Source organism: Engystomops pustulosus, chromosome 7, assembly GCF_040894005.1.
Source record: "Engystomops pustulosus chromosome 7, aEngPut4.maternal, whole genome shotgun sequence".
Taxonomy (NCBI): Eukaryota; Metazoa; Chordata; class Amphibia; order Anura; family Leptodactylidae; genus Engystomops; species Engystomops pustulosus.
In genome coordinates, this window is record NC_092417.1 from 156,123,952 (window position 1) to 156,149,860 (window position 25,909).

The 25,909-nt window shown below is 44.2% G+C and overlaps 2 protein-coding genes across 6 annotated transcripts; both read right to left on the reverse strand.

The window, feature by feature from the left end:
- Positions 1–1,537: 1,537 nt before the first annotated feature.
- TMEM138 (transmembrane protein 138) lies at positions 1,538–7,257 on the reverse strand. 2 transcript variants are annotated; one of them, XM_072118486.1, is made up of 5 exons: positions 7,064–7,257; positions 5,014–5,158; positions 4,196–4,367; positions 2,806–2,881; positions 1,538–2,358 (listed from the first exon to the last, which is right to left on the reverse strand). In XM_072118486.1, the coding sequence occupies exons 2-5, from the start codon at positions 5,139–5,141 to the stop codon at positions 2,246–2,248; spliced, it is 489 nt and encodes a 162-aa protein (XP_071974587.1). In that variant the 5' UTR covers positions 5,142–5,158; positions 7,064–7,257; the 3' UTR covers positions 1,538–2,245. The 2 variants fall into 2 exon arrangements, with proteins under 2 accessions (XP_071974587.1, XP_071974586.1); XM_072118485.1 differs by having other exon boundaries at positions 7,003–7,256.
- Positions 7,258–11,615: 4,358 nt separating this feature from the next.
- On the reverse strand, positions 11,616–25,777 carry TKFC (triokinase and FMN cyclase). Of its 4 annotated transcripts, XM_072118490.1 has the most exons (19): positions 25,626–25,777; positions 23,655–23,798; positions 22,276–22,314; positions 22,013–22,202; positions 21,775–21,885; positions 20,844–21,025; positions 19,752–19,830; positions 19,051–19,140; positions 18,224–18,258; positions 17,916–18,000; positions 16,640–16,729; positions 16,440–16,556; positions 16,241–16,357; positions 15,987–16,124; positions 15,802–15,908; positions 14,072–14,175; positions 13,917–13,950; positions 13,162–13,251; positions 11,616–13,094 (listed from the first exon to the last, which is right to left on the reverse strand). In XM_072118490.1, exons 3-19 carry the CDS (start codon positions 22,279–22,281, stop codon positions 12,936–12,938), a joined length of 1,734 nt encoding a protein of 577 aa, XP_071974591.1. In that variant the 5' UTR covers positions 22,282–22,314; positions 23,655–23,798; positions 25,626–25,777; the 3' UTR covers positions 11,616–12,935. The 4 variants fall into 4 exon arrangements, with proteins under 4 accessions (XP_071974591.1, XP_071974590.1, XP_071974592.1 ...); XM_072118489.1 differs by lacking the exon at positions 23,655–23,798 and having other exon boundaries at positions 25,626–25,772; XM_072118491.1 differs by lacking the exon at positions 23,655–23,798 and having other exon boundaries at positions 22,276–22,315; positions 25,622–25,768.
- Between the last annotated feature and the right edge of the window lie 132 nt (positions 25,778–25,909).

Below are 25,909 nucleotides of genomic sequence, written 5' to 3' on the forward strand. Positions count from 1 at the left end.
GGTCACACGATCCGCTAGGCGTCCGTTCATAACGCGACGCTAGCACACAGGGGGAGGTCCTCAGCCCGAACGCACATGCGTTAACAGGGAAACGCATGCGATTGATAAGCCGATTGCATGCGTTTCCCTGGAAACGCATGTGCGTTCAGGCTGAGGACCGCCCCCCTGTGCGCTAGCGTCGCGTTATGAACGGACGCCTAGCGGATCGTGTGACCGCGGCCTTATTGTGCCCCCAGAAGATCCCCCTCACATTGTGCCCTCTCCCAGCAGCTCCCACTTTTATACCCCCCCGCCACTGGCGGCTCCCCCTGTTACAGTAACCCCCCAGAAGTAGGGGCTCACTCTCATATTGCCCCTCTTATTGTGCCCACAAGCAAGTTCCCCTATTATTTTGCCCCCTTTATTGTTTCCACCCCCAACAGTATAATAAAAAACACACTCACCTTTCCACGTTCCCCCGCAGCAACTCCTCTCTCCTTTGCTTCTGCTGTGTGTAGCGTTGAAGCCAGCAGGCAGAGACGACATCATCACGTGATGTCATCACCTGCAGACTCTACTACATACAGCAGAAGCAGACAGGAGCTTCTGGGAGGGAATGTGGAAAGGCGAGTGTGTTTTTTTTATTTTAGGAGAGGAACAATGATAGTGCAGGGAGCTGTCCCAGCACATGTCTGCATATGGTATTGTATGTATATAAGGCGCACCATCAATAAATTCCTGCTAAAACGTCTAGGTTCATATATAAGGCGCACCGAAGTATAAGGCGCACCTGATTATACCGGTGAATGACCAGCAGGTGGCAGACCTGTGCACAGTTCAAAGCAGCTGTTGTCTGTAAGTATGGTTCATATATAAGGTGCACCTTTGATTTCTGAAAAAAATCTAAGAATTTTTAGTGCGCCTTATAGTCCGAAAAATACGGTATGTGTGTTTTTGCTGTATGTGTGATGTGTATGTGTTTTATATGTGTGTGCATATGTTTTGTGGGTGTATATGGTACTGTATGTATGTGTGCATATGCTATATGTATATGTGGTGTGTGTATACTGCAAGTAGGTTTATGCTGTATGTCTATATACTGTATATATAAATATATTAATGTGTGTTTATAGGAGTGTGTATTATGTATATTTCTTAAATGGGGAGGGGCCCCATTGAGAAATCTGCTATGGGGCCCAGCCTCTCCTTGTTACTCCCCTAGTCCAGGGTATTTTGAGAAAGTTTTCTTGTCACACATTGTACTTCAAATTATATGTATAATATATATATGTATGTATATCTTTTGTGTTTAGTTATGAAAAAAAACTGAAATTTGGCAACAAATTCTAAAAGTTCTACATATAGCAGGGCTCTTGCGTTCTCCATGTTGTTAATTATGCGCACCTTCTGCGTGCTGTATAATCCACTCCCTCCCATTCCACATGTCCTGAGAGCTGGTGACTTTCCCGACTCTAAAGTCAAGGCTACAAATATTATTCAGGACACGGACCCCTTTAAATTCCCATTGCCCCAAATAAGAGACCTCTGTGCTGGAGAACATGTGAGAAATATAATTTTATTAAAATATCAAATCTTAAAAACTTTCAAAGTCACAAATATCAAACATTAGCCAAGGTTTTTTTTTACATATTCACACATTTCACTTACAAAAACTACAGATTTCTAAAAAAAAAAAAATAATAATAATTAGATGAACATTTCGGAAAATACTGGATAGATACTTATAAACATAAAAGGTGTCCCTCAATGGTTAAGATGTCACTGTAAGGCAAGTATGGATCCAATATAGATGTGGGACAGTCCATTCATAGAAGGTACGAAGATCGACCTATCTGTTCCTCTAGGGTGCATTCACAAGTGGCGTTAACGCACAGCAGGTGAGAAGAGTAGATTTGCCTTATTACATTGCCGTCAACATTGCCTTTAGAAAATGCACACGTTAATGCGATGTTCACGCATGCGTTTGTTAGTGCTATGCTGATGCACGTGTTAACATTGCGTTAATGCATGTGTTGTGGAAACGCAATGATGACAGAAGTGTTATTGGGCAAATCTCATCTATTTGTAAAGTGCTACGGAATTTGATTGCGCTATATAAATAAAAATTATTATTATTCTCAGCTGCTGCGATGCGTTTGTAAACGTGTGCATAAAGGCCACGTGTGAACGCACCCTTAATGTTCTGGAGGACCATGCATTGGGTTACACCTGTCCTCCCAAAGCCACAAAACGTCCATTAATGAATTTAACCCCGTACTCTGGCAAACTCGGTTCGTAGCCACAGGGAGTCATGGTAGTAGCGGGAATCTCCCAGACTTAAAGCCGTCCTTTTATAGAAGTAAAAATACAGCACGGCCACTGCCAATAGAAAAAAACTGTGTTACAAGATGCAAAATCATCAGGCAGCTCCAGCTAACTTTGACTTAAAGGAAATCTACCACCAGGATGAAGAATTATAAACCAAGCACACTGACATACTGCTGTGTGCCCCCCCTGGCAGGATCTGCTGTTCTTTAAGCTTCTTATCCCCTGGTTTTTAAGAAAAATAGGCTTTTAAAATTATGCTACATTAGCAGCTATGGATCCTGGAGCTCCTTAGACTTGTTTGCATAATTTTAAAAGCCTTTTTATGTAAAAACCAGGAGATAAGAAGCTTAAAGATGAGCAGATCCTGCCAGAGGGGGCACACACCAGTATGTCAGTGTGCTTGGTTTACAATCCTTCATCCTGGTGGTAGATCTCCTTTAAAGGGATTTATCAGTAAAGTAATACTGAAGACCTATCCTAAAAGCAAAGACTACTTACCGACTCTCTGCAGGACAAATAACGCCTGCAGTCCATCTGACCACACAAAAGTGTTTTCACTTTTCCATCGTAGGTTCTAGGAAAGAAAAATAAAAAAAAACCCATTACAGACCAGGTATGATAATACCCGCTGATCAGCAATGGGATCTGCAAATGGAAACTAAGCCTCTAGTGCTTCCTTTTGGAAGGCGGCTTTTTATAAGCCCATGTCTCATCTTTAAAAGGTGTTTTCCAAGAATTTGTGAAAATCCCTTGGGGGCCGGGGACCATGTGACGTCACTTGTGATGACAGAGGAAGTGACCTTCCTTTAGCTGAAGTAAATGGCCGAAGCGTATGCCATGCAGTAGCTGGAAGTACCAGCACGATGCAGGGTAAGTAGATTTTGGGGTTTTCTTGCCACTTCTCTCAAGGGTTTTGCCAACATTGCAAGAAAAGAAAATGCTTTCAGCGGTGAGATGACATCAACACTGGGCGGCAGTGCAATGAGTCTGGGGGAGGGAGAGGGAAGGGGACTAGAGCGTGTTCAGGAACAGACTGACGTCTAGATTTCAAATGCTTGCGCCCCCCGACTCCCAGGGATCCAAGTAAGCTAAACTTAGCGATTAAAAAGAAACTGTACTGTTTTTGACGCATGAAAAAAAGCACCCTTGGAATATTAATGGAATGGAATTTGGGAACCTGTTCTTGGTGAAAAATTAGCATTCTGGTGACAGGTTCTCTTTAAAGGGCACCTACCACCCCGATTCTACCTATAAAGGTAGAACGGGTGGTAGGTGGATGAATGGGACGTGAGAATAGCCCTTTTTTGGGCTAATCCTCACGTCCCGGCTATCTTTTAGAAAACTTTAATGCAGGCATATGTAAATTTTTTTATGCGGCTACTGGGGTGTGGAGTAGCCGGACATGAGGCTAGAAGTCGCGGCTACTCCACGCCCCAGTTGCCACGTTACTCCGCCTACCATTTAATCTTCGGCACGCAGCTCCTCGTAGCTGCGCGCCCTCGTCCAAGCCCCCCGGCATCTGCGGCCTTCTGCGCATGCGCAGTACGCCGGGGACTAGGAAGAGGAAGAAAAGATTAAATGGTAGGCGGAGTAACGTGGCCACTGGGGTGTGGAGTAGCCGCGACTAGTAGCCTCATGTCCGGCTACTCCACGCCCCAGTAGCCGCATAAAATTTTTTACATATGCCTGCATTAAAGTTTTCTAAAAGATAGCCGGGACGTGAGGATTAGCCCCAAAAAAAGGCTATCCTCACGTCCCATTCATCCACCTACCACCCGTTCTACCTTTATAGGTAGAATCGGGGTGGTAGGTTCCCTTTAAGCTGAATTCTTATCAGGAGTCCTGACCCACTGGTAAGTAATGTAACAGATGATGATAATAGACTTACCATGAGCCATACGTGTAAGGACACGCTCAGGGCTAGGTGCAGAGCACAGAGCAGCACGGTCACTTGGAAGCGCTGGAAGAGTAAGCCCAGCAGCCCAGCTTGGAACACAAACGTGTTAAACAGCATAAGGAACAGGACAATGGCTGCAAATAAGATGCCGACATCCTGCAAACTGATACAGAAAGATGATTTATTGTGGCACAAAAGTTTACAAATTAAAGGGGTTCGTCACTATTTAACATAAATTGCCTAAAAGCCTTTACTCCCTTAATAATAATCCCACAGATCAAGAAAACAAGGGGTCTGTCAGACCCCTCGTTGCTCTGTCAGACTAATGGAGCAGACAGCCGTGCATGACCGTTCTGCTCCTTTTTATCTCTATGGAGCTGACGGAAATTGCCGTGCGCCGCGCTCACTGATCTCCGTCAGCTCCATAGAGATTAATGGGGCAGAACAGTCATGCGCTGCCGTCTGCTCCATTAGTCTGACAGAGCGACGAGGGGTCCGACAGATGTACGTGGGACCCCATCGGACCCCTCGTTTTCATGATCTGTGGGGGTATCAGCACTGAGACCCCCACTGATCAGCACATTAGACCCTATCCTGTGGATAGGACCTAACTTTTTTTCGTGGGAAAACCCCTTTAAGGTCCCCAAACATATCATGGGTATTAGCCAAACCCATCTAACCCGTTGGAAGCTACACCGACTCTCCTAATTCACTACACAATCCACATATGGGGGGGGGGGGGGCTTCTGGGACAGCCGATGTGTGGCTGACAGATCTAATGTCTTTAGAGCAGCTAAACTGATACTTACATGAAGAGCACCAGCTGGATGACTGGAGCGGACCGCAGGAGCTCCGAAAAGGAGTTCACAAACAAATCGTATATCAAGAGCAGGAACTGTAGAGTAAGGACCAGGCTGTAATTCCCAGGCTGCAGCATCCTGGCCCCACACTGACCTGCAGTCACAGGAACACAACAGCAAGAGAGAAGTGGATAGAAATAATATGACTCACAGACACATAATAAAAATAAAGGGGTTATCCATGAATAACTATTTACAGCCTAATCAATATCTGACAATGGGGTGTGTCATTAACAGAATTCTGTCATTAACAGAATGCACCACCCGAATGTACTTCCAGGGAACCTGTCATCAGATTTTACCCCATTAAACTAGGCGCCCCCCTCAGGTAGGGGATGAAATGTCCTTTATAAAATTCCCTAATTTATGTGAAATCTTATCTGTTTATTCATTAATAAAAATCTCCTTCAAAGCTATATAAAAAAAATCAACAGACAAGAGTCATATTTTGCCTGAGATGAGTCAAGTTTAGAGGCTGCTCTGCAGGGTGCTCTGCAATTCAGAAGCACTTATCTTCAGTTCTATGATATCTAGAAACTGGTGTCATATGAAAGGAAATCTGCCATATGGATGCAGTGCTTCTAAACCGAGTGCACTTCCATGCTAACACGCGGCTCCTAAAACAGGATCCATTCTTCTTTTTGCTACTAATAGCTTAGTCTAATAGTCTTTTAGAATTATGCAAATGAGTCTCAGGGGCTCCTGACTACGTCACAGAAGCCCCTTCTGGCTTCTTCGTCTGATAACCATTAAACCAGCTCTCTGGCAGGGGATGGAGGAGTGACTAATTATCACATGACAGACAGCACTCCAAAATTACAAAATTCCAAAGGGTGAGGTTTATTGAAACAGTGGCGACGTTTCGGTGGGAACCACCTTCATCACACCGAAACGTCGCTCTGCACCCCCTCTATTGAGGTTTTTCCCCACTGCGCGGATTTTCTTTCTTTGTATCACATGACAGAGCTAGCAGGGGTTAATGTGACATAGATAGGAGCCTCTGAGGCTCATTTGCATAATTTTAGAAGACTACAGTATATTCCCCAAAAACTAAAATATTAGAAGCAGAAAGGAAGAGTGGATCTTGTTTCAGCAGGCCAGCATCCAAGTGCCAATTTCATTTAAAGATAAGAATCTCATCTTTCAGACGGCATCAGGCTTGTGGTTCTGTGATCTACAAACCCAGAGGTACAGGTAGTCAAAGACATAGGCAGGAACCACATCTCCAACTAAGCATTTACCTGCTGGTATCTCCCGTTCTATAGATCACAGAACCACAAGCCTGATGCCGTCTGAAAGATGAAATCCTTATCTTTAATGACACCAGATGCATTGTTGTTGCTAAAATAGAGTCAAAGATAGGGGATTCTGAAATGACAATCCCCCAGAAGCCTCCAAACTCATCTCAGAAGAAAATATGACTCATTTCTGCTCATTTTCAATTGACTCTGGAGGAGTTCTTTTTAAATAGGGAAACGGGTAAGATTTCACATAAAAGTGAAATAACATTTCATACCTGACCTTAGGGGGCGCCTGGTTTAATGGGGTAAAATATGGTGGTAACACCATGCTCTGTATAGTGGCCTGAGAGTGTAACTACAATGCGTCTCCTATAGAAATGACTAATAGCTATGGGTGTAGTAACAGGTTGTGGCCTTTGTAGGGAGCAGGGCGCCACCTATAACTCTCTGCGGCTGTTTTGGGGTTACCCCGCTGGGACCCCACATCTATCATTGATAGACATAGAGAACATAGAAGGATGAAAGTCAGGAATTGGCTGCGTGTGTGGGTGGAACTACAACTCCCAACAAGTCTGCATGTTCCAATATAGGGTGGGGCATGCTGGGAGTTGTAGTTCCACGCCCGCAGCGTCTCGGCCTATAATATTCCAGGTAACTGAATGTGTAGCACATAATAGATGATGTAACCCGGACTCACCCGGGCCCGGTGTCCCGCTCTATCTATAGCGCCGCCGCCATGATCCCGGAGTGTTGTTTACCATAGTAACCGCTTATCCGCCAGCGCGTGACGCGCACTGCATACTACGTGCTTCCTTCCACCAATAGGAAACGTTCTTCTGATGATGGCAGCGGAAAGGCGGACATCTTTGTTAAAGGAAAGGCTGCCAGTACTGTCCTGTCAGGAGAGTATCGTGGACTTCACTGAAACCGTCTCTGTTCACATCTGAGAATTCAGAATAAATCAGGGTTTGGACATCACAAATGAGAATAATGTGCCTGGCAACTCACAGGACTGACAGTCTGACTCCATTAAACTTCTCATAAAGGAGTGACTCCTCAGCAAACTAGGTGATGGTTCACACATGGCAGTGAGTGGAGCAATGCTAATGTTTTCCAGCATGGAGGCGCCACTGTGCATCAGTCTGGATAGTGCTCAAGTCAAGCATGCATGTTTTCTATGCATTTGGCTGGTTTGAATCCATTTTTCTTAATTTCTTGGAAGTATAAGCGGCTGTGTTAACATTTTCCATTAGTTTAAAAACGCACCAAGAACATACTGGGGCACATTTACTTACCCGATCCTATCGCGATCCCCGATCCGGAATGTCCGACGAAGATGAAGTCCGGCGCGATTCACCAACATCGTGCGCCCGATATCCTGCATGTGTCGCTTCCCCGCTGAGGTCCGCCGGAGTTCACCTTCTTCTTCCCGGTGCTTGTAAGCTAACCGGAAATTGTCGGGAAACCCAATGAAAATGCGCTCCGAGGAGCCTTAGTAAATGAGCCCCGCTGTGTGCCCAAAACCTACAAGTTCCCGGATATGGCATGAATGACTCAGGGGCATTTAACAGGGAATCGGACCCCCCAGCGGCCAGTGCCCGGGGCTGCGCGATCCTCCTTCCGGGAGCCGGGTCCGTGCCTTCTGGCAGGATCCGGCTGTAACACACTGAGCATAAGCAGCATCTGTATTACACTGTGTAATGTGAAGAAGAGCTTGAACGAGCGATCAGTGGATCGCTTGTTCAAGCTTACCTGTAAAAGTAAATTAAAAAAGTTAAAAACATTAAATAAAAACAATAAAAGAATTAATTAAAGTTAAAGTCCCCTAAACACAAATATTCCCTATACACATGCAATAAAGTGAGAAAAACACAAAATCGCCAAAAAAACCCCACATATTTGGTATCGTCGCGTCCGTAACAATCCGTACAATAACTCAAAAACATTATTGGACCCGCTCGGTGAACGCCGTAAAAACAAAACCTGAAAAACACGCCAAAAATGTACATTTTTCTTAAAATCTCTGCACAAAAATGTTCTAAAAAGTGATCAAAAAAAGTTATGTGCGCCAAAATGGTACCACTGAAAAGAACTCGACACGCAAAAAATAAGCCATAAACTAGCTCTGTCAACCAAAAAATATTAAAGTTATGTCTCCGAAAAGATGGTGATGCAAAAACAAATGAGATTTCCTCTATATTAGTTTTTATCCAGTAAAATTGTAAAAATAAATGAAAAACTATATAAATGAGGTATCACCGTAATCGTAGTGACCTATAGAATAAAGATAATATAGTATTTTTAGTGAACGGTGTACGACCCCCAAAAAATACAAAAAGAAAGTAAACCAAAATTGACAATTTTCTTTTCACCCATACATTCAAGAGTTAATAAAATCTCATCAATAAGCTGACCCACTAAAATGAAATATTTGTCAAGTGCATCTCATGTCGCAAAAAATAAGCCCTTATATGTCCCAATTGCCAAAAAAATAAAGATTGTATAGCCAATAAAAAGTGACAATGCATAATCTGTTCTGAATGGCTCAGCTTCTCTTTGATGCCCTGGAGTGTGCACATACAGCTGGTTACCACTACATATGGGGGATTGTTATACACGGGAGGGATTGGGTATCACATTTTGTGGAGCGTTTTGGTATTTTATCCACTGAAAATTTGTAAATTTTTTGAAGAACACATTCATTTAGCCAAAAAAATTTCACTTTCAAAATTGCATCCAATTTTGTTTTAACCCCTGTAAAACAATTAAAGAGTTAACAAACTTCATACAAGTTGTTTTACGTACGTTGAGGGTTGTAGTTTATATAATGGGGTAATTTATGGGGTATTACTTTTATTTAGGTCTTTCAAAGTGATTTGAAACCTGAGCAGGTCCCTCAATAGCAGGATTTTGTGTTTTTTGTGAAAATGTGAAAAATCACACCTAAAGTTCAAAGCCCCATAACATCTTACAAAAATAAGAGTATGCATAAAAAACCACAGAGGCATAAAGAAGACATTCGGTGAATGTTAGTTATTAAGTATTTTTGCGGTTATGACTATGTATGGAAAAAGTAGAACATTTTGAAGTTCGAAAATTAAGAATTTTTCCAAATTTTCACCAAATATCTGATTTTCTCATAAATAAATGCAAAACATACTACCAAAATTTTTCAACTAACATGAAGTACAAAGTGTCATGAGAAAACAATTTCAAAATCACTTGGATATGTTAAAGCGTTCTGAAGTTATAACCACTTATAGTGACACAGGGCAGATTTGAAAAAATGGGCCGTGTCAGGAAGGTGAAAAGTGGCTTCAGCGTTAAGGGGTTAATGAAAAAAAAAAACCATGGCAAACTTTGTGAAACAAAAGTCAGAAAAAAAGTGTAAAACCACTAAAAAGTCCCAAAAAAGAAAGGAATAAAATGAAAAAAGTTTGATAAATCCAAAGCAAAGCAAATACAGGCAGTCCCCGACTTACGACGATCCGAGTTACGAACAACCCGTAGTTACGAACGGGGTCCTCACCCGCGCATGCGCGGCCGAGGACCCCGTTTGCATCTAGGGTTGACCCGTTCCTCGGATCGCAGTATGTGTGTGCCGCCGCCTCCTCAGTGATGAAAGCAGAGGGGGAGGTAACTAAGGACGCTGTCGCGCGATACCAGCGGCTTGTAAAGCGCTTCCAAGCTGCTGGTATCGTGCGACTGCGTCCTTAGTTACCTCCCCCTCCGCTTGTATCACTAAGATCGCGGTCACGTTATTCCAGCAGTTTGTTCTTAATGTGTATGGAAGCGCTAAGGGCACCACGATCTTAGTGATACAAGCAGAGGGGGTGGTAACTAAGGACCAGCCGCTTGTTCTTTATACGCACAGAAGTGCTTTACAAGCCGCCGGTATCGCGCGACAGCATCCTTAGTTACCACCCCCTCCGCTTGCATCACTAAGATCGCGGTCGCGTTATACCAGTGGCTTGTTCTTTATGCACACAGAATCGCTTTACAAGCCACTGTTATAACGGGACCGCGATCTTAGATCCGACTTACATACAAAATCGACTTAAGTACAAACCGACAGTCCCTATCTTGTACGTAACCCGGGGACTGCCTGTAGCGGAGTGAGTCTTTACCAAATACAGGCAGTCCCTGGATTAGGTACAAGATCGGTACTGTAGGTTTGTTCTTAAGTTGAATTTGTATGTAATTTGAAACTGTATATTTTATAATTGTAGCTGTAACCAAATTTTTTTTGGTCTCTGTGACAACTGGATTTAAAAAATGTTAGATTGTCATAAGAACCAGGATTAATAATAAAACTTAATTTCAGACCCAATGATAACTGTTATAGCTGATTATTGTAGCCCAAGGCTAAAGTACAGTAAATTCCCAATTACCAGAGGTCCATTTGTAACTAGGGGCCGTCTATAAGTCGGGTGTTCTTAAGTAGGGGACCGCCTGTATATACAATAGTCAGGGGACCTATTTATCATTAGCCAAGGGCCCTAGTGTGTTGTGATGGCTTCTTTGCATAATGACAAGCCCACTTTGAGGTTGATTTATTGCACATACACACTGCCTTGAGGATTTGGATCAGTAGATTGGATCGGTTGGATCAGTAGATTGTTGCTGGTTCCCTGCAGAGTATTCTGAAGCCTCTCCTCACCACCATCAGTGTGATGTCACACATGGCGTTTTTAGGCCGTTTTTGGACCGTTTTTAGGTAGTGCGTTTTCCAATCATAAAAAACGTGTCCGTTTTTAAAAAACACATGCATTTTTAATTGCGAAAACCGGACAAAACCGCCATGTGTGACATCACCCTCAGCCACATGCTCTACTTCCCACCTTTGGCTCCTTTTTTATGGAACGGAATGGACAGAGTCAAAGATGTGTAGTGTTAGCTGTGGAGGGTCCTACAAATCATGAAGTTGAATGTCCCATGTCAAAAACTCGCTGAAGCTCTATTAAGGGTCTATGTGAATGATAAAAATGCTGCATTGGGGGATGTATATGCAAATTTGCAGCCACATATACGTCCCCATAGACGGCAATGGCGGCCCGGCGGCGGTACACAGGGAAAAAGATAGAGCATGCTCCATCTTTCCCCGCGTGTGCGGCTGGGTCTGCGCTGTTTTCTATGAAGGGGTACCGCCTCCACCTCACTGCGGTATGCCCGCCGGGTTGTATAGAGCAAATGTAATATAAATCCAAAAGCACAGGACAGCACAGGACAGTGTCGTCCCCTCAGTAACACCACGTACCTCATACATGATGACAGTGAAGCTGCATGATACATATAATACCATCAATCATCTCTGTAACAAGTCTTTGTTTATTTCAGGAATGTACAGAAGTTTATGTCACTCTGATGTACTGGGAATGCAATTCTAAACTTGTATAAAAAAGCAATGCTGCTACAGCCATAGATGTGGATATCTGCAGCCACTATAGCAGTGACGGCAAACCTTTTAGACACCAAGTGCCCAAACTACAACCAAATCCCACATATTTTTCTCAAAGTGCCAAAGCCACAATTTAAGCATCAACTTGTTACTCCCTGCGCTGTCACAGGTTTAAATTGCATAGACACCTGAGGACACCAATACAGTAGAAAGAAGGAGAAGAAGTTTATCATTGTAGCTTCCTTCTAGGGTCCTGGTCTACCTGTGATTGCAAGAGGCCTTGAGTCCTGTCTGGCGAACCCTGCCCTGGGGTGATGGCAAGGGTGTCCATATAGAGGGCTCCGAGTGCCACCTATGGCACCTGTGCCATAGGTTCGCCACCACTGCACTATAGTGTCAATTGACTACTCTCCTTTGAACTGTTTAATGGTGAACGACAAATCCTATCCTGACCAGGAGTGGTGTGTGGTATTGCAGTTAAAGGGGTATTCCCAAAAAGACAAAATTCTTCCCACAAACTTAAGTTAGGCCCTAGTCACGGAATAGGGCTTAACTTGCTGATCATAGGGGGTCTCAGTGCTGAGACCCCCATAGATTGTGAAAACGAGGGGTCCGTCAGAGTAATGGAGCATGACTTTTCTGCTCCATTAATCTCTATGGAGCTGATGGAAATTGCCAAGCGCTGTGCTCACCGATCTCCGTCAGCTTCATAGTGATTAATGGAGCAGAACAGTCCTGCGCAGTTATGATGGTCCGGCGGATTCAGAGGGATCATGAAGTGTCTACTTAGACAGTCCCCTCCCACATCCTGGAATCTTACACGGACCATCACTGATAGGAGTGATAGGAGCTAAATAAAATTGAGTAACATTGTAAAGTAAGGGGTTAAAATTTATTGTATAAATTAGGGGATTCAATTTTGAGAACTTTCTTTCATGGGCAAACCCCTTTAAGCTTCATTCATCTCTATACAGCCAAAATGCAATACCAGCACAAATCATGGTCAGGTGTGGCTCTGCTTTTGCAAGAAGGTGTTCATGTTTTACCCCTTTATGGTGCTGGGTGTCAGAACCCGGCTGATAAGGTATTGATCACAGCGGCAAAAACTCTTATTAGGTTTTACTAATAAATGAACATAATACGCCTGTATGAATATGAAGGTCAGATACATTGCATAACTCTGCCCTAATCTTTAGATTTGGAGATATACTGTATAAGTAGCAGTTTCAGCTCTAAGAACCATCATTCAGGCCGTCCCAAATCGCTTGCAAGATGGCGGCAGCAGCTTTGGCTCCTGGATCTGGACGGCTGAGAGTGGAGGAGCCGATGTAACTGGCCCGGCCGGCTCCAGCTGTCATGTGCCTCGTCTCCTCCGCAGCATCAGCGGCGCTCTGCATGAAAATGTCACCGAATCAGCTGAGTACATTACATGCCCGGCCAGTGCAAAGCAAGTCTTACCTTTACAGCCCGGCCAAGGATCTCCATGACGTTGGAGTTTGGGGTGCGCAGAGATTGCAGGATGGTATCAGCAGCAGAGAGGGCATCCAGCTAGAGAGAAATAGCAGTCATGTGATGGAAATGGATAAGATCATAAGTCACAGAAAGCGAAAAGGCAAGAAGAGTCAAATATACCTGGTGCCCTCCATTCCGCTTCATTGCCTCATTGCAGGAGGATTTGTATAAATGTTTGCTGACTTGTGCAGGGAACCTATCAGTAAGGCACTTCTAAAGTCTCAGATCAGGGCAGGGGAACAGGGGGTTTAAGTGTTTGTGGCAACTATTTAGGGAGAGGTGAATTAAGTAATGAAAGTATGCAAAGGGCACAGGGTATGATGACTATTTCTATAGTAAATGTAGAGTTGCACCGATACCAGAATTTGGATTTTGATACCAATATCTAGTGATGATCCATTTCTATACATCAGTGCATTAGGCTTGTAATGCAGTGCAACTCTATTGAAGCTCTTGGGTACTGAATATTCCCATAGACATGCTCAGGGAAAGGGGGTTGAATCCCAATGGACCAAGTTCACATAATGTGATGCTTAGTTATGTTGAGCAGTACGGGAACCACAGCAGGGAAAACTTGGAGGGGTTGGGGTTTCCCTAGAACCGTACAAACCTCAGCATAGTCAATCAGTACAATTTTCAAAATAGTGTTGAAGATTTGATGCATTGTGCAACTCAAAGTAAAAAGCTGTAATCATCCTTACCATGGTCCGGTCACCAGGCTCTGCTCCTCCGTATCTAAAGAGGCCATATGAGCCAATGTTAACTAATAAATTGAGCAACAGATGCTTTATTCTGCTTTATTTTGCGTAGGAAACACACTGGGAAAGGTAATTTAGAGCTGTAGTGCTCCTCTTACCTCTTCATAGCCTCTACCCCGCCCTCCATTGACGCTGCCCATGCCTGGGGTCCAGATTGATGTTGCAAGGGTTGAGCGGCAGCCATCAAAAAAAGACTGTACAACTAGAGTGAACAATAAGAGGGATATTAGTACACTGTTGTCTGTAACCAACAACTAAAATATGAAAATTTTATAATGCTGCATCACTTTTTTCAAAAAGCTTAGTCTCATTTCAGCAAATTAATATTATTGTTTGTGTAATAAGTTATTAAATTTTGTAATATTCTCTCTGTATCGCTACATCAAGATTTTCTAGATCTCTGCTTGTTGTCATACTATAAGAAGCTTCATTGTTTACTTCCTGTGTGTTGAAATCTGACCCTGGTCATGTGCTATCTCACAGGTGCACAGCTTGTTATATCCCTGGTCATGTGATGTCACAGAGGTGCGCGGCTCGTTATATCCCTGTCATGTGATGTCACACAGGTGCACAGCTTGTTATATCCCTGGTCATGTGATGTCACAGAGGCGCGCGGCTCGTTATATCCCTGTCATGTGATGTCACACAGGTGCACAGCTTGTTATATCCCTGGTCATGTGATGTCACAGAGGTGCGCGGCTCGTTATATCCCTGTCATGTGATGTCACACAGGTGCACGGCTCGTTGTATCGCTGGTCATGTGATATCACACAGGTGCATGGCTCATTGTATCGCTGGTCATGTGATGTCACAAAGGTGCACAGCTCGTTATTTCCCTGGTCATGTCACACAGGTGCCAACACCTGAAGCTTCCTGGACACAAGAACTTCCTATAGAATGACAGCAAGCAAAGATCTAGAGAACTGTGAGGAATTGATACAGAAATATCGGTATATTGGTAAATTGTCTAACTTTTTATTACACAAACAATATAATTAATTTGCTGAAACCAGACAACACCTTTAATTTGATGTAGACTGTAGTTTATTAATCAACAACTTTGACACATGAAATAATAGCTGTGCCTTGCAAACCACCAGGCATGGAGAATATGCCAATGCCAAGTAGTTAGGGCAGCACGGTGGCTTAGTGGTTAGCACTTTAGCCTTGCAGCGCTGGGGACCTGGGTTCAAGTCCCATCCAGGTCAGCATCTGCAAAGAGTTTGTATGTTCCCTCCGTGTTTGCTCCGGGTCCTCTGGTTTCCTCCCACACTGCAAAACATACTATTAGGTTGATTAGATTGTGAGCCACATTGGGGACAGGGACTGATTTGTCATAGCTCTGTGCAGCGCTGTGGTATCTATGTGAGCTATATAAATAGAGGAATTATTAAGTAGGTGAACAGGGGCAAGAAAGGGGGTGCAGTTGCCAGCAGAGCGTAGAATTGTACGCCGCGTAGCCTAGCTGCCAGATACACCAGGAGGTCTGAGCTGATATAACTTGCAGTGCTGGAGGTGCTGGGTTTCATCATATGCTGGAGCACAAAGCGTTCAGGTATAATAAATCCCCCCTAGTGTGTACATATAACTATTCTCCCATTTACTGCTATGGGACTGGTGGTTATAGCTGAGTCAGTCTATTAGAAGTGCATAATGGATAAATGTTGTCAGTGGGATGACCCCATTAAATTGTGTGGTACATTTTCATGTATCAAAAAAGGGGATGCCCTACCAAGGACACATAACCACATGCATTGAAAAAGGAATAAGTGTTAGATCTCTTTGGTCCAAAAATCCATCTTTTACAGCAATGGATAGATTTCCTTACCGCGCCTGAAGTGCCCCCCATCTTCTCCAGCAGGACATGTGACAATGCTGCAAGAAACCTCGATGGATGGGAAGGAATCTGCCCGCTGCTTATCCAGTCCTGGATGGCTGCGGAAATCCTACACTTAGAACCAATACGTAGCAGGAATCATGGCTCACAATGTTATAGGACGTACAGTCACTCACCATGGGCTGCTCGAGCATGAGTGCTCCCACAATCACCGTCCCCAGCGGCCCGATCCAGATCATTCAACTCCTCCTCCAGGGATAAGAGAGAGCTGCACACGTAGCCCAGCACACGGCTATAGACCTGTACACTCACGACTAACACGAGGAAAGAAATATATGTTATAACTTGGGATTAATCTGACCAATAACAATGATATACATATTATATGACTAAACAAAGAGAACACATCTGATACATATTCTGAACATACCATCAGGATTGGACTCCTTTGGCTGTGGGCTTTCAGGAGCACATGGAAAAGTTCGCATCCGACCCGTTACAGGATTTCGTGACACCCTAGGCCAAGCAGGAGCAGAAGTCTCCTTATCTACAAAGAAAATATTATAATGATAGAAAATATAGTAAAATGTGGCCATATGTAGTAACATAAGAAAGGAGAAAGGTGTTACCGAACAACTGCAGAATCTCTGATGAAGTCTTCATTAAGGTGATAGAGACGCCGCTCATCTCAAGGGCTGTCATGAAGGATCCAGTCATTGCACGCTCTATACGTAATCCACGACCCTCTTTATCACATTGAGATGAGTGTTAGTGTGAGAGTAATGAAGTCACTGAAGCAGGAGAATGGCTGAGGTTTTCTTTTACTAACCTAGAAAACGTACAGCTGAGCTGGCAACTACCTGCAGCTCCAGACAGGATAAACCACCCAGATTATTCACTATTAGAATGATGGAGTCACCTGGGAAAAGACACAAACACATTGTAAGAAAAGAAAATCCACCCTAACTTAGTGGAAGGATAGACGTAGCAGCCATAGAGATGTATAGCTGGCGGCTTGTATGGCCGCAGGGTTTTCCCACCACCCAGATGACCAAAAAGAATACAACAACATAATATCAATTTTCATGTAGTTTCTACAACACACATATATGTTTTATCAACAGTATATACTATAAATTATGATTGCAGGGTCCTACCGATATAATAATAATCTTTATTTATAAAGAAATCGTATTCTATAGAGCTTTACAAATCATGACCCCATCAGTATCTAAAATGGTGGAGATCAGCTGAATGCTTATTTTTATTGCATAATGTCATAGGAAGATCAGTGATGGTGCACTATTTAGACTACATTCACACCATGTTATATGGACAGTCTCAGCGTAAGTGCCTGGAAAGCTCCTGACATTTAAACTGAGCGTGTCCAGAGATGTATGCTAGCAGGTTGGGGCACCAATCGTGCCTCAGTTTGCCAATATACATTGTATTCTGCAGAAAACAAGGGATGGAAAGAGGTAGCATGTGATGTCTTTTAATCCTGCTCTCTCCTGCTGAGTGACGTATATGTTCGTAAAGGACATACTATCAGGTATGGATGCAACTGTACTGTCTCCATCCCCGGCCTCCGCTGAGCGTACCAGTGAAGTAACTATCCATAAGAACAGTGACATCACTGAGGAAACACCCTGCACATCGGCTGCGGCCAATCACTGGCCGCTGTTGATGTTCACTCCTCTTCCCGCTTTCAGTAGGGAGGAGGATTCCGAGGACATGTCGGGGTGTGAAAAATTGTCCAATCTGTAACCCAAAGCCCATATGTATTTATTGATTGTGCCAACACAGCACTTAAGCTGTAACTAACTGCTCACTTCTCTTCCAAAGCTTTCAACCAAATCGGCTCCCAATACCATTGAAAGAAGGAGGGAAAATTTGGATTATCATTGTAGATTCCATTCAGGGCCTTCGGAACAAGAAGAATTGTGGGGCCCGGAGCAGGAGCCTAACTGTGCTAACCTGATGGCCTGGCTGCCTGGTACTGCAGGAGGATGACTTGAGTCTTGTTTGGCGATCTCTGTGCTGTGGTGATGGCCTGGGGGCCCAGCGAGAGAGGGGGAAATCTGTCAATGAGCGGTTGTACTTACCAGATTGTACCTCTACTCTTGACTTGCTGGTTGGATCAGTCATGTGATCAATCATGATTTTCACAACCTCATCACAAGACATCATCTGTTGTAGAGGAAATATCAGTCTTAGTCAATTCTCTCTACTGTTTTTAAGTTTACACCATTTCCAAGCTCTCTGTCTGCTGTCTACTTCTGAGAGCCATCAGTTTATAAGCAAGAGTGTTTCTATTCACAGACAGCAAACTATGAGCCGGTATAGATAACCTGATGCAGAGTTCTCTCCTCTCACAAAACACATTAAAGTTACAAATATGTCAGTGTCATACCTTGTATCTTTGTACCCCGGCTTCTCCATGTATACCTGAGCAAACACAAACAGTTAGAATAAAATTGGTTAAAAAACTGCACAGGTCTGAAAAGTTATTACTAAAACCTATATAAAGTATATGTAGATACTCATACCTCTCATACATTAATCAAGGCAGATTTACTAGTTGTGCCTCATTTTTAGCAAACTTTCACTAGAAAGACTAAAGGAAACCTACCACCACGGATCTACCTATAAAGGTAGATCGGGTGGTAGGTGCATCTATAGAACGTGAGGATAGCCCTTTTAAGGGCTAATCCTCACATCCCTGCAATCTTTTTATAACTTTTATTTCCCTAATATGCAGATTTTCTAAAGAGGCTACTGGGGCGTGGAGTAGTTGGAGCTGAGGTAACACAGTGCGGCTACTCTGCACCCCAGTAGTCTCTTTGATGCTCCTACCAGATATCTTCAGTACGCAGCTATGAGGAGCTGCGCGCCCTTGTCTGTGAAGCCTGCTGTCTGAGCAGTAGCTCCGGCTTCGGAGCAGTGACCGCGGAGCCCCAGCTCTGGCTACTCCACGCCCCAGTAGCTTCTTTAGAAAATCTGCATATTAGGGAAATAAAAGTTATAAAAAGATTGCAGGGAGATGAGGATTAGCCCTTAAAAGGGATATCCTCACATCCTATAGATGCACCTACCACCCGATCTACCTTTATAGGTAGATCCGTGGAGGTAGGTTTCCTTTAAAGAGTTGGGAACACATACAGGAAAGTTTACCAGGGTAAGTACAATCCCCTATTAGGGACACCTATACTATAATTACTGTGTTTTTAGACTTCTTACCTAATCCCAGTTCTATCTCATCAGAGCCAAGTGTGAAGGTGGGTCCAGAGCCTGGCACACTGCACGGCGAGAGGCTGACTCCCAAAGTACCTACAAAATATAACAGGAGTGTGTGTACATCAGAAAGAAGCTTTAACCATGCACGCCTAGCATTACTAAGATCACAGAACTAATAGGTGGCTAAATAATTTAGCAACATAAAGTAAACAGCGATTAGTAATAAAATATGTGCATCTCTTGAGGCAGTGCCAAGGCCTAGTGGTGTAAGGGGGTTTAAAAACACCTTTTTACAGTATAATGTGATTAATATCAGCAAAGAGTTTTTATGTTCTCTTAGTGTTTGTGTGGGTTTCCCCCGTTTCCTCCCACACTCCAAAACATACTGGTAGGATGATTAGATTGTGAGCCCCATTGGAGACATGGACTGATTTGGCAAATCTCTGTGTGCGCTATATAAAAAGGAATTATTATTATTAATTATTATTATTAAGATCTTGCACGTAGGGCCAGGAGCTTTAGGTTACACCTATGTATGTATGAGCTGGCAGATCTAGGAGCAAAAATGTACTAGTCACAGGTAAACTAAACCCTCATGTCCAAATCTAGTTGCAAACAAATGTAACAGCATATCTAATAGGCCAGGATGGTGTTGGTATTCCTTTTAATTATATGGTAGATACTTAATACAAATGGTCTCATACCAATTCCTGCAGCAACAGTTTTCACAAAGGAAGCAATTTCTTGCAAACCCTTTCCCTCCTCCGCTAGAGCTCCGGCAATCTACAATGAATACAATTTAATAAATGTAAGAAGTCTGGGGGACACTTTCTAAAAATCATTGAAGTCGCCTTCCTCTAGTCGCAATCTAGGGTTAGAGATTGAACTTGATGCCTTTGTCTTACTACAGGCAGTCCCCGGGTTACGTACAAGATAGGGTCTGTAGGTTTGTTCTTAAGTTGAATTTGTATGTAAGTCGGAATTGTATATTTTATAATTGTAGCTCCAGACAATTTTTTTTTTTTGCCCAAGTGACAATTGGAGTTAAAATTTTTTTGATGTAATTGGACCAAGGATTATCAATAAAGCTTCATTACAGACACCTTACAGCTGATCATTGCAGTCTGGGACTATAGTAAAGCCTCCAGAGAGCTTCACCAGAGGTCACAGTGGGCAGAGGGGTCCGTCTGTAACTATGAGTCGTCTGTAAGTCGGGTGTCCTTAAGTAGGGGACCGCCTGTATTATTCTTTGTGTAGATTACAGTGTACTCATTGTTCTGGGGATAACTTGTACAATGTATTACATGGAAACCTATGAATTACTACATAGATTCTGCCAGAGAGTTTTAAATGAGCGGCAACAATTGATCAACAGGCAGATTTGAGACACGGGAAGGACAAGTCCTTTATACATGAGAATGCAGACCAGACTAAATATTATATGCATAGAATATATCCTGATCCTTTCTGCACTCAGTATTTCTAGCATATTCCTCTTATTGTGTGGGATCAGTTCATGCATCTGTTAGACAATGCTGCATCCAGGTCTGTACAATGTATAGTTCCCATTCCAACAGCTGTTTGGTGTTGGTACTGATTTGATGGCCTCAGTGTTGAGCCCCTTTAGTTGTACCCATAAAAACTTACTCATCAGATGGAGGTCAAATGAGTATCCAATTGCCCTTCATTGGATTGATATACGTTAGCATATCTTTCTTCTGTATCACTGATGATAATCCATCCAGATATCACACACACGTATAGAGTATACCATCAATATTAGAAAATTACTACACCTTATGGATCAGGATGATGCCACACAAGCCACGGCGTCCAGCCTTGCGCAGAGAGAAGAAGGCGCAATCATCTGCAATCACCACCATCTCCACCTCCAGCCCTTCCCTCCTCGCACGCTCAAGAGCCAAACCAAAATTCAGGCGATCACCAGTGTAATTCTTCACCAGTAATAGAACCCCAGCTGGAGGAAAGAGCAGAAGCAAAAATTAAATTCTTAGTTTTTGCCTTCGTGTAAATGAACAGGTGTGTAACAAACAAATGACAAGCACAGATATTAATTACAGAATACATTAAATATTTACTATAAAAACTCAATCAATCTGCTCTACTCCTCCTGCTCTATAACATGCTACCTGCAGATAGGACACCATGTACAATCTGCTCAGCAAAATGCTGCCTGCAGGTAGGACACCATGTACAATCTGCTCAGCTCCTCCTGCTATACAACATACTGTTTGTAGGTAGGTCACTATGTACAATCTGTTCAGTTCCTCATGCTCTGTACATAGGATAAAAAGTTTAATCTTATCAGCTTTTCTTGCTCTATAACATTGTGCCTGAAAGTGCAGTCTCAAGCCGGGTCGATCGCATATGCTTTTCTATGGAAACGCATAAGTGATAGGACTAAGGCCCCCCAGGTTCTTGTGTTGCGTTTACAAACGCAACGCAAGCACCAAGTGTGACTCCACCCCGAGTATTGTACTGCATTTTTGGTGATGTATGGTGATCAGCTAATGAATGTAGATTGGATTCCTCTGATTTCAGCAGTTCTTACTGTGAAGTGAAAATGGTATAAAAATTGCATGTTTGTGACTGTTGTTTTAGATATTTTTTTAATTGTAAAAAACAGAATGTTCAAAAATCCCTCTGGGATCAGGGACATAATAAAAATAGAAAAACACATATAAAGAAGACTGATAAGAACTGTACCTGCTCCTGCCTGTGCTACAGTCCTGATGGCTGCTACGATGCTTCCAACAGGAGGGGATGTGAAGACTGGACCGGCAATGACCCCTGTGAGCATGCCCTGACCAACATACCCTGCGAATGGGCATAGGGAAGGGTGAGTAATCATATAAATTCTATGCAAAACACACAAGAACAGAGCGGGATCAGTGGATTTAAGTTAATATAATGAAGAGTGACAGGTGGGAGAACACAATGTTACCTGCATGAGCGGGTTCATGCCCTGAGCCCCCTCCAGACAATAGCGCTACCTGTCCCTTCACGCGATCCAGATCCTCACGTAATACAACGCGGTGTCCCTGAAGTACTCGCAGTCCAGGAGAACAAGACGTCAGGCCATGGAGGACGTCATCAACACAGCCAGGGACAGAGTTTAGCAACTTTTTACTGACCTGGGGAAGAACAGGACATCATAGGAGCCAAAGAATCCACATATCACAGGGAGGAAGACATGTAGTCATTTACCTCCATATTACAGTGCTCTGGAGGCAGCAGTGATGTGTCCTGTGCAAGAAACACAACATATAAAACTAATTATACAAAGAGGAGGATATATAGAGAGCGGAGGACGCGGGGACAGGGCGCAAAGTGAGCCGAGGACGCGGGGGCAGGGCGCAGAGTGAGCGGAGGACGCGGGGGCAGGGCGCAGAGTGAGCGGAGGACGCGGGGGCAGGCCGCAGAGTGAGCGGAGGACGCGGGGGCAGGGCGCACAGTGAGCGGAGGACGCGGGGGCAGGGCGCACAGTGAGCGGAGGACGCGGGGGCAGGGCGCACAGTGAGCGGAGGACGCGGGGGCAGGGCGCACAGTGAGCGGAGGACGCGGGGGCAGGGCGCACAGTGAGCGGAGGACGCGGGGGCAGGGCGCACAGTGAGCGGGGGCAGGGCGCACAGTGAGCGGAGGACGCGGGGGCAGGGCGCACAGTGAGCGGAGGACGCGGGGGCAGGGCGCACAGTGCGCGGAGGACGCGGGGGCAGGGCGCACAGTGAGCGGAGGACGCGGGGGCAGGGCGCACAGTGAGCGGAGGACGCGGGGGCAGGGCGCACAGTGAGCGGAGGACGCGGGGGCAGGGCGCACAGTGAGCGGAGGACGCGGGGGCAGGGCGCACAGTGAGCGGAGGACGCGGGGGCAGGGCGCACAGTGACTGGAGAATGTTGATTCAGATTGAACAGTGACCGGAGAATGTTGATTCAGATTGAACAGTGACCGGAGAATGCTGGTGCAGATTGAACAGTGACCGGAGAATGCTGGTGCAGATTGAACAGTGACCGGAGAATGCTGGTGCAGATTGAACAGTGACTGGAGAATGTTGATGCAGAATGAACAGTGACTGGAGAATGTTGATGCAGAATGAACAGTGACTGGAGAATGTTGATTCAGATTGAACAGTGACCGGAGAATGTTGATTCAGATTGAACAGTGACCGGAGAATGCTGGTGCAGATTGAACAGTGACCGGAGAATGCTGGTGCAGATTGAACAGTGACCGGAGAATGCTGGTGCAGATTGAACAGTGACTGGAGAATGTTGATGCAGAATGAACAGTGACTGGAGAATGTTGATTCAGACTGAACAGTGACCGGAGAATGTTGATTCAGATTGAACAGTGACCGGAGAATGCTGGTGCAGATTGAACAGTGACCGGAGAATGCTGGTGCAGATTGAACAGTGACCGGAGAATGCTGGTGCAGATTGAACAGTGACCGGAGAATGCTGGTGCAGATTGAACAGTGACTGGAGAATGTTGATGCAGAATGAACAGTGACTGGAGATGGTCACACAGGACGCAGCAATAATTGACAAGACACAGTGCAGACACAATGAAAGCAATAAAAGAGAAAAACTTACAGGCCAGTGATATTATGTGCACACACCTAGCACCAGGGACATCTATTAGTGAGGGGAGAACTTTACACTTAGGTCGAAGTATAAAGAGGTGGTCACATGACTATGCGGGTGCCAAGAGTTGTGCATTCTGGGTAATTTATAAACCTGAGAACAAACAGGCTATTTATTATGCACAGGAAACATGTATTATGGAACTAATAACATAGATAATGTGAGGTGTGTGATCTCTATACTGCTATGAGACTGCAACATGGTAGGAAAGATAAGGAAGGGCTATGGGTTGCTTGAAATATCCATCAACTCTCAATATTTCTGATACATGGAATAATTATTATTACAGTTCATGTAATAATATCACACATCGCACACATAACCACCATTAACCGATTACGATTAAAGGCAAATTTATCTTTGGAAATATAATTTCTATAGATTTTTAACATTATGATATTTATATGATCTGAGGTTCAGCTTCTGCGCTACAATAATAATCATTCCCCGCAGACCAGCGCTAGGCAGCTGCTCAGCAACAAATCAAACTATCTTTTTTTTTTTTTTTTGTGCACCTTTAACACAGGGTGTGCAACAGACTTGTGTCGGACTTTGCATGATAAATGAGGAGCACGGAATTCCTTTTCTTGTGACACATTTGACAAAAATACTGACCAAAATAATTTTTAGGTCGTTCCTTCACACAACGGCCTGAGGCTGGTGCCACACGTGCCATTTTGTCTGCGCTTGTAAACGCAAACAAAGCCGCACCCACCGGGGCAGCCCGATCGCATCGGCGTTTCTGTGGTACCGGGAACGAGCCGCCAGTGTTTTGCATTAAATTAACGCAAAACACTGGCAGCTCGTTCCCGATCGCAGGCGTTTCCATAGGCCGTTTGTCCGCAAACGCAGACAAAGCGGCACGTGTGGCACCAGCCTAAGGCCTTGTTCACACGTTGTGTTTTGTTTGCGTTTAACCCCTGCATTTTCAAACAGCTGAAGAGATTTGCCTAATTACATTGTTGTCAACATTGCGCTTACAAAATGCATGTTAATGCATGCGTTAACAATTGAACACTTTGTTAACACATGTGTTAACATCGCCTTAATGTGTGTTTTGTAAACGCAATGTTGACATCAATGTAATTAAGCAAATCTCCTATTCAGCTGTTTAAAAAAACGCAAAGTGTGAACGCGACCTAATAGTAACATAAAGCATGCATTCTTCCAGGGCAATAACTATAGCCATAGCGGCTGCTCCGGGGCCCGTGTTAATGGGTGAATCTTCAAATATCATGTAATGCGGCACAACTTAGTTACAGAGGCCCGCCGGAGAGGAGAGGGGAGTTTTACTCATTTTATGCAACCGCGAATCCCAGCGCACATGCGTGCGTGGAGAAGGGAGCGAGGTCTGTCCCAGTAATGACCAGGAACATCATGGGCCCACCTTGTACACCCGCTGTCACCTGAGGAGGCTCATGGTGGTAAGTATGCAGCTGTGTGTATCTGCATGTGTATATGCTGTATATGATGTGTATATACAGTATGTGTTCATACTGTATGTATGTGTATACAGGGTGCCCATGTGTGTATATACTGTACATGTGTATAAATGTACGCCGGTGTATGATAGCCCCGCCACCCCCTGTGCCTGCGCCCTTTTTTATTTCTATGCCAGCTTCTACGTGTGAAAAGTGCTCCACCATACGCTAACATTTGCGATTATTTCAGGGCTTCTACCCCCTCTGAGTTTTTATATAATGTATGTATGAGTGCATAAATACATATATGTATGTACATAAATGTGTGAGTAAGAGTTATTACATGTGTGTTTTAATATGTGTAGCATGTGTATGATTGTAGAACTTTGTGTGTATATTTCGGTGTTTAAATGTGCGATTTTTACAAGGAGGGGGCCATGTACAAATCTGCTATGGGGCCCAGTCTCTCCTAGTTACGTCCCTGCCGCCTACTTATTACCAGCTATGTGCAGACTGGGCGCTCACATCCCTGCAGTGTCCCAGCTCAGTGGCCGCTCTATCATTCGACAGCGGCGCTCTGTCTCATCTGTCCCTGCTCTATGGCAGGACCTGGTAAACAACTGCGCTTCTCTATGACAAAACTACAACTCCCAGCAGGCCGCGCTTTGATGAGACACTGTATCCTAACATTCTATTCTCTATGGTTCGTAAAGGAGCCGCTCTATCTCGCTTTCCTCCTCTATGGTTCGTAGAGGACCCGCTCTATCCCGCTTTCCTCCTCTC